At 39.2% G+C, this 8,683-nt stretch overlaps 1 protein-coding gene across 8 annotated transcripts; it reads right to left on the bottom strand.

Annotated features, from left to right (window-relative positions):
• Nucleotides 1-8,570, bottom strand: LOC135166713 (serine/arginine repetitive matrix protein 1-like). Of its 8 annotated transcripts, none has more exons than XM_064129256.1 (7): nucleotides 8,342-8,570; nucleotides 6,360-6,501; nucleotides 5,635-5,712; nucleotides 4,579-4,672; nucleotides 3,326-3,956; nucleotides 2,144-3,040; nucleotides 1-1,725 (listed from the first exon to the last, which is right to left on the bottom strand). In XM_064129256.1, the coding sequence occupies exons 4-7, from the start codon at nucleotides 4,667-4,669 to the stop codon at nucleotides 1,179-1,181; spliced, it is 2,166 nt and encodes a 721-aa protein (XP_063985326.1). In that variant the 5' UTR covers nucleotides 4,670-4,672; nucleotides 5,635-5,712; nucleotides 6,360-6,501; nucleotides 8,342-8,570; the 3' UTR covers nucleotides 1-1,178. The 8 variants fall into 8 exon arrangements, with proteins under 8 accessions (XP_063985326.1, XP_063985322.1, XP_063985320.1 ...); XM_064129252.1 differs by lacking the exon at nucleotides 5,635-5,712 and adding an exon at nucleotides 8,058-8,232 and having other exon boundaries at nucleotides 8,342-8,569; XM_064129250.1 differs by lacking the exons at nucleotides 5,635-5,712; nucleotides 6,360-6,501 and adding an exon at nucleotides 8,058-8,232.
• Between the last annotated feature and the right edge of the window lie 113 nt (nucleotides 8,571-8,683).

The raw sequence follows: 8,683 nt of genomic DNA, 5'->3' as shown, positions 1-8,683 counted from the left end.
TAAAGAGAGTAAAAACGTTTTTCCCACGAATATTGAACATTATTTATAGACACAATGTGGGGAAATGGTGTTTCGCACTCGTGGAATGTGCAATAACAATAACTTTTTTTAAAAAACTTGTTATATGAGGCCTAATGAATTGTTCTTAATTATTTGTACTTTTTATCGCATCCAGAGAATTGAGAAAAATAGCACTCCCTCCCCCACGGAAATCATTTACTCTTAGAGCCCTCCCCTCTCCGGCATTCCCGGCTTTACATTTATTACAATGATTTTAACATCTAATTAAAAAATGCCGGGTTCAATATTTTCAGTTTTGTTTTCCTTTTTTTCAGGATATTTCCTTTTTGTTGTGCATTTCTGTCTGATGCAGGACTGCACCAAAGTTGGAGATAATATAAAAAAACAAAAACTTTGATCTATTCCAGATCAGTGTATCCAACTGGACCTTAAGTCTCAAAATCCTGGACTTATCGAGATTTGAAATTGAATATTGAAAAGCAAAGTAGTGGGAGAAGACGATTGAAGTGACAACTGGAGTTTATTCACGCTCTAGTCCGAAGTTCATTAGATTGTGATCTGAATTGATCAGAAAATGATCGGTTCTAGTTCTAGAAAGTTCACTGAAAAAGGGCGTAACTGTTCCGTCATTTTTATCGAATATTGCTTTGACTGTCAGATTACGGAAGAGGCACGTAATTTTTAAATAATTTTTTCTCCCCATACGGCCACATACTAAAATATGAAAATTAAGGCCCGGTTGGAGAGCGTCACGTGGTAAATCGCGAACATAAATAAATTGTTGAAATAATGGTTTTATTAGAATCAAACGTAATTACCAGTCTACGGAACCAATAAATGAAGGGTGAAAATCGGCTTTGGTAACAGTCAAATAATTATTCTAGTGGCAATCTGTAACAGCAGTTTGAGCTTATTTATGGATTTTCACGTAATTCCAACCAGGTCTTAAAGGTCAATCACAAACATTCTCCTTAACATCATATTTTCCCCTTAATACTTTTTTATTATATTGAATTGTATATCTATTCTCGATAAAAGTTTTACCTCAAAACTTAAAACTATATTCCTGAATAATATTTCACGGTACTGAATAAAGAACACTTTGAGTAAAAAAATATTTCATATGATGGCCTCTCTCATGCCTTAATGTGCTGTCATCAATCAATGTCATCAGTCTGTTCATCAACAGGCTTGGGTGGGCATTCATGGTAGACAACACAGCAGCCCTGATTGCATTGACATATCAAGCGCCTTCTCATCTCCATGTAGGCCTTCTGAACCGTTGGGGGTTCATGAATCAATCGTCTCTTAGCGATGTCATCCGAGTGTTTTAGTATCGGAGTCAAATCTCGTCCACTCTTCTTCCCTTTTTCTCGGAGAGTTCCATCTTTGCGTGTAATACTCTCAAAGTAATGACTCATATGTCGTATTTGCTCCACCGAAAATTTGAAAACACAGTCGTGACATTCGTATTTGTGAATTCTATCGATTTGCTTCATCAATCCAGTCTCCTTTTTATCAGGTACAAAGCTTTTGCCACAGCTCTGTTTACAACTACGTGTATGAAGGAATACGGCACTGCATTTGCATTTGTGTAAATGTCCAGTCTCCATGAAAGAGTCCTGTGGATTTCCACTGGGCTTGTACTTGCAGGGATGAATGAATGTGATACCACAACTTCTACACATTGCCGTTACCGGGAAGCTGGAAAAATGAAAAATCAATAGATGATTGATGGTCATTCGGTTGATGAAGTTTAGTCATTGGACATAAAAACGAATCGGTGGGTAATTGTGACTAACTTTTAACTTTGCGGTTTTGGAAATTGCTTAAAGACTGATTAGGACATGGAAAATTTCAATTTTTCTTTCTTATTCGAACGGCTTAGGCCATTGGCATTTTTAGGAAAAGTGTCAGAAAAAAACATTGTCCTATGAAACTTGCTTAATGAACGCCATGGTGACTAAAGTTTCCCATGGTTTTCCTCGGTCACGAGGAGTATAATGCAACGTGGTTGGAGAGGAAGTCGGAAAATTTATTTTCATTATTCAATTCTAGGAAAATCCACGTACGTTCCAGCAAATTTTGGGACATTTCGATAGAGATAAATTTATGTACAAACCTTGGATTCTTGGCTACAACTGGTTGAGGTGCAATTCCTCCAATCTGTGGAATATGCACGGACGGAATAGATGCGAGGGGCTTTCGCTCAAATTCCTCAAAAAATTCTTCCTCAATTGGTTGTTCATCCATAACAGACTCCTGTGAGGGATGATATGTTTCCTGATGCTGCATCTGATACTCCATCTGATCCTGCATCTGATTGACAGTCTGATGCTGTACATGATTCTGGGGTTGATACTGCACCTGACTCTGGGTCTGATGCTGCACTTGATTCTGGCTCTGATGTTCCATCTGATACTGGGTCTGATGCTCCACCTGCTGCCGCTCCTGGTACTGCTGCTGATACTGCTCTTGCGGTCTGTAATGGTATGGAATTGGTTCCGTAGGAGGTTGATAAAATGTCTCTTGCGGTGTCAGTGGTGGCGGTGGATTGTCCTCAGGCACCATATACTCAGAATCGAACTTCCTCACAGGAGGTAACGAGAGCATTTCCTGCGGAATAATTGATATCTGAGTCGACCATCTCGAGGACTCCCCTGAATTTGGATTGAATGCTCCTGGTGGCTGGGAATTGTTCTGCTCTTGTTGTTGATGAATCATCGTAGAGGGTGGTGGGGGTTGTGGTGGTTCATCTAGATCCACTACCTCAACTGGCGGGGGTCCTGACTTTTTCGCCATGCGCCTCTTCTGCGTTCTCATCTTATTGTTTGAACATTCAACAATCTCAATGTCATTGTTAGGTTCACGTTTGATTCGTAATGAAGATAATGGTGGCCTGTCCCTGGACGCAGACGATCCTCCAATCACTTCCTTCTCATTCTGGTTAAGCCTAGATCTTTTCGAGTCTCGGCTATTTTCCAAATGATCATCATCGCATTGATCCCACCTCGATGACCTAAAATGATGAATATTTGCAAAATATTGGTTTGACTGTTACCGGATGGAACTTCCTTTGTATCAGATTTTACCAATAAATCGCTATCTGACGTCGACGTCATGACATCACGACCAAAATATTGATCTTGAAAACAATGATTGTCTATTCATTGTTGCACAACATTTAAACAATATTTCGTTATATTTTCTTCGTTTATTGATATCGCAATAAACTTGGAAATTAAAAATCATTAGACGTCATGCAACTTTCATGTCATAGTGATCAAATGAGTATGTTATCTACCTGGAAGATTCATGATCATGAGGTTTATGCTTGTGATGTTTCTTGGACTTCTTCCTCTTGATCCCATCAACCGATCTCGTATCAGCGCTCGAAGATCTGGGATCAGCATTCGAAGATCTGGGATCAGCAGTCGATGATCTGGAATCAACACTTGAAGATCTGGGATCTACTCTCGAAGATCTGGGATCAGCACTTGAAGATCTGGGATCTACTTTCGAAGATCTGGGATCAGCACTCGAGGATCTGGGATCTACTCTCGAAGATCTCGGATCAGCACTTGAAGATCGGGGATCTACTCTCGATGATCTGGAATCACCACTTGAAGATCTGGGATCTGCTCTCGAAGATCTGGGATCAGCACTCGAAGAATTGACATCAACACTTGATGTTCTGCTCGAAGTGTCCTCTCTGTGATGCCTTTCCGATCCCAATCCGTTCTTCAATGATTTTGATGGATCTTCGGAAAACTCCCGTTCTTTATGTGCAGATCCAGAATAGTCTCTATAGCCCTCATGCTTCACTCTCCGAGGATCGTTTTCGAAATAAGAGCGACGATGTTTCTCGCGCCTTTCCTTATCATATTCGGAATGAACACGAAGTCTTTCTCGTCGCTCGTCCAGGTATGAATGCACTGATAGTTTTTTTTCGAAAAGGGAAGAGAATAATAGAAATCAGATATTGAGGGATTCATAACGTGGAGTAAATTCCTATTCAAGTGGAGGAAAACTATGATTTGATGATGACCTTCATAACACCACATTAACTTCCTGAGTATCGTAACTTGGCATCGAGACATGCGGTAAATCATCGGTTATGAAAATGACATTAATTGATCGACATCTCAAGCTCAGCGACTCTGGTCCGAAGCGCGGCATCGCCAACAGTGGGCCGAGGGTCGGCCAATGTTAGCCTACCCATGTGGGAGTAAGGACTCGCTTAAAAAGCAGGACTACTATAGGAATGTCCCTGGCAGGAGATGAGGAATGGCCGACAGTGGGCCGACATTGGGCCAATGCTGGCCGACTGTCGGCCAGTATTGGCCAATTCCTCATCGCCTGTTAGGGGTATCTCGATCAATGACGACGTTACAATGAGTTTTCGTTTGGTCAGGGTAGGCTAATGTTAGCCTACTCTCGGTCCACTGTTGGCCATTACTCGTCTCCTACCAGGGGGATTATGTTTTGATACGCAGCCTTGCTAACGCATACCTCAATGCAATTTACTCACTCCTTTCAAGGAAAAAGAATGCTTACATGCATTGGAGTATTCGTCTGGATATCTATCTATCATTTCTCGTTTGACCTGATGATATTCACCATGATGTTCCCTGGATGGATCTGCCATTATCTGAAATCAGGAAAATTCAAATTGACAATGAAGCATACAATCAGCATATCATGTTTCGAGATTGAAAATATTACGATACCGAGTCATATTATTTGCAAAGATTTACAACTTTATCCTGACTTTCTCAATTACTACAAACGCATGTTCTCACAGAAAAATACAGAATGATTACTTATATTTTCAGTAATTTGAGAATTACTGATTCACAATTTGTCAATTTCTAGTAATAATTTTTACACGTCCTTATTTATAATTACCGAAAAATTAACATGTCTATTGGTTTTAATCACACAGAGAAAAAGTCATAGATTTTACGAAATATATCTAGTTGAATGGAGATTCTTTCGTACCGAAATAAAATTCTATCGATTCAACGTTTTAATTCTTCATTTTCATAGTGGGTTCCCAATAAAGCGCAAATAATGAAATATTAGGTTTTAAATGGGCGATTATTCGATTAAAAGTATCTTATTCTACGCGATTCTATTGATATCGTCGACAATAAGAATCGCTGAGTCAAGAAATAATCGTTCCGTTCTACTAAATTTCCCTTTCAGTGAACGCATAACTTAGTTAATAACCGACTTTGATGGTTCGGCGCGTGGGGTGTTGCTTCGACGGACATCGAATGTAAGCAAGCGATTCGCTGGGTTAGTACTTGGATGGGTGACCGCTCCGGCACATCACGCGCTCGTTCAAAAAAAAAACTGTGGACGAAGCGAGTGGAGAGAGTGTAGTCCAGTGTTTATACTCTCCTAGTTAGTGCGACAAAAGTCTACATTATGTAGCGAATATGAAACTTTTTTTTTAGTCCCAAGAAAATATAATTTTCATCACTGCTGCTGCATTCATCCCGTATCAAAACGAGGCTTTTCGTTTACTCGTAACCGTAAACGAAGAGACTTTTCACCACTCGCTGAACCTGACATCACTAACAAAAAATATAGTTCGAATAGACGTACCACGGGGTCTTTTAACTCCTCCCACTTGTATCGAAATATACTATTCAGTTACTAGAAGCCAGAAAAACGTGGCTCAGTCTGAAATAAGACAATATTCGAATTCTATTGTAGTTATTGTTTTTTATACCTATTCTAAAAACTGGTGAGCCTCTATACGCCGAAAGTTATAAAAAAAAATTGAAATATGTCAACCATTGTTTTTTATACTAGTTCTTAAGGTTGTAAATATTGTAAATACTGATTTTTTTTCTTTTAATAAAAATTGGTAACAAAAAAACTGAAATACTGAATACATTGGGACCCTGCACTGCCAGGCAATTGTAGGGTAGGGGTTTTCCACGACTTCCCTCGACCCTTCGTCGACTCTTGTGTAAATGCGGGGGAGCTCCGTTTGTACTTATTCAAGTGTACAAATGATCAACTGTACAGGGACTTTTCAAACGGTGAGAGCATCACTGTGCAGGAATTCAACTGTCGAGACAAAAAGCTAGGCTATACATGTGGACCCAGCCCCCCCATAAATGCAGTACAGTTGGCAGGCAAGAAGACAAGTCAAAAAAAGGAGTAAAGAAGGCGTAAAGGTAGTGAGTTGGCAGGCAGGAGCCAATGTAAAACAAAGAAGACATTTGTAACATGAAAGAAATAGCGAATAAAAAAATAACTTGTTCAATCGACCATTGTAGGTTCCAAAGATGTGTGAACATTCCATTAAAATCTTGATATACCATCTCACTTTCTGCAACTGCTGACTCTGAGTGGGATCACTTTTCTCTTGTCCACGGTAACCAATACAAAGATGCTCTCTGCGGGTTTACACTTTACCTCCAACGAATGAGAATGAACGATAGGCCACCTCCTCGTTAAGCACTTCAATAATACAGAAAAATAAAATAGACATTATGTGACTTAATAAGTAATTACCAATGTCTTCACCTTATCGTCTTCCATAATAAATCCTGTGTTGGACCCGGATATTTAACGGGTATTTCCATTATTTTCAATGAGGAATTATTAGAAATGGGATAGTTATAATGATTCAAACGTATGAATGTTATTTTATACGCTGGAAAGGCACAAACGCTCTCGTTCGTTTCCTCAGAGGAACTAACTGAAGATACTAGAGGGCCATAACCCATAACACCCTGGACCTGACGACTCACATTAACAATGGTCCCACTCATACACCTCTGTTTAGACCCAAAAAAAGAGAGTACACACATCACACCCCAAGCTTCTCAGAAGTCTCACCCATAAAAATGTTTTCCAATCTCAAGTGGAAATGTGAGAATAAAAGAAATACAAATCGTACCAGGACCTATTCAATCCAGCTGTAAATTAATTTTCGATAAACAGGTTGAAAGGTAAACTCCAACAGGAATGAATACAGTTATGAATTAACGCATACCGAAGTCAACATATGTTTTTTTTTTTTGAGAAAAAGAGTAAGGAGCACGGGTTCGTATATAAAATTGATGTGGTAGGAGTAGGTTGTCAAGGCAAAACTGATGTTGACGTCAGCAAAATCATAATTCAACTAAAATTTCTTTTTTGTTGGGAAAATTCTAAAATGAACAAGTCGACAGTTGAAACCATAGAAATTTGATACCTGAAGGTAAGTTCATATGCGAAAACATTATTTCGTTGAATTCCAATCCAATCAAGCAATCGTTGATATCCAATCTGACTCATCGTCAATGTAAAATTTCTAGTTGAAAGATTGATTTTTCGACACATGAGAGTACATACAAGGATTTTGAGCACTTATTTCAGCTACTTGCTTGCTTAATAATGTGGAGGAAAATTTTTCTGGGTCGACAGGAGACCTTTTTTTTAGTACCGGAACAAAGGCGGCTCTGTGCGTCTGGACCATCAGAGCTATTCCATAAACATGCGTGAGGTATGGATACATTTAGTGAAGCAGGGCCAGGTTTTGTCTAAACAAATAACGAATGCAGCGTTTCTCATAAGGAATACAGCGTTGACGATCTCCACGACAGGATGGAGATTGAGGCAGTTCGCCTAGCAACGCGGGCGAGAGCACAACTAGCGTCTTCCATCGATTATTTATCAAAATCAATACAATTCTGTCGGTGTTCATCTTAACTACTATTTTGTTTAATCAACTCTACAATATACGATCATTATCCCGAATGGAAATAATTATTTGAACGAAGGTATTTCAATCCTCCAACACACTTGTAAAATATTTACTACAATAATCAATTTCAGAAGAGACCATGAATAATTTTTGATTTGGGTAATGGCTGGGTTGAGTTGCAAAAAAGCAAGGCTCAACTCAATTTTTGGGAGAAAAAATGCAAAAAGACTCACAATTAACTTCAAAAGATCTGCCGAGAAAATTGATTCGGCTCATTTTCGCAGCTATTTTCAATGCAAATGATCATCGTACGACATTTCATTACCTGTATAATCATCCTAGCATGTGTTGGAATGTTTTCTGAGAATGCTTGTTTGGCAGTGATCTCGGAAATGGCCGGAGGGGATCGGAGAAGATAGAATGTTCCTCACATAACCTCTTTCAACCTCTCATACTCTCTTGAAAACACTTCGATTTCCAATTCATAATCATCAAATTTTCTTTGACGATGTAGGTGACAAGAAAACGATAACGCATTTTGGAACACATTTCATGTGATAAATCATTGGAGAAAGAGATTCATTCCAGATAAAACAACCTGCAACGTACCTTGTAGTTTGAGACAAAGTTCCTGTAGATTTCCGGTACAGATTTTACCTCTATGATCACTAGTTAAACGATTTTTGATTCTAATTCACTAACTGAATGCAACTTGATACTTGATGATGATGGACTCACTCATGATAAGATCAACTAGTGATCAACAGTTTGTCCTGGAAGCTAAGTGCTAGAGGACGTATCAAAATTGGCTAAATGTCAACATTCCGTACCGCCATTTTGTGTAGAGTTCACCTAGCAGGAGAGAGAGCCTCGGAAGGATATCCCTACTCTATCTAATTTACCATCATTTTGGTATCCCCCACTCGAGAAACCGACGTATATTCTTCGCGA

Source organism: Diachasmimorpha longicaudata, chromosome 10 (genome assembly GCF_034640455.1).
Source record: "Diachasmimorpha longicaudata isolate KC_UGA_2023 chromosome 10, iyDiaLong2, whole genome shotgun sequence".
NCBI classification, from domain to species: Eukaryota; Metazoa; Arthropoda; class Insecta; order Hymenoptera; family Braconidae; genus Diachasmimorpha; species Diachasmimorpha longicaudata.
Note: the sequence above shows the minus strand (reverse complement) of the source record. Positions and strands in the feature narration are given on the sequence as shown.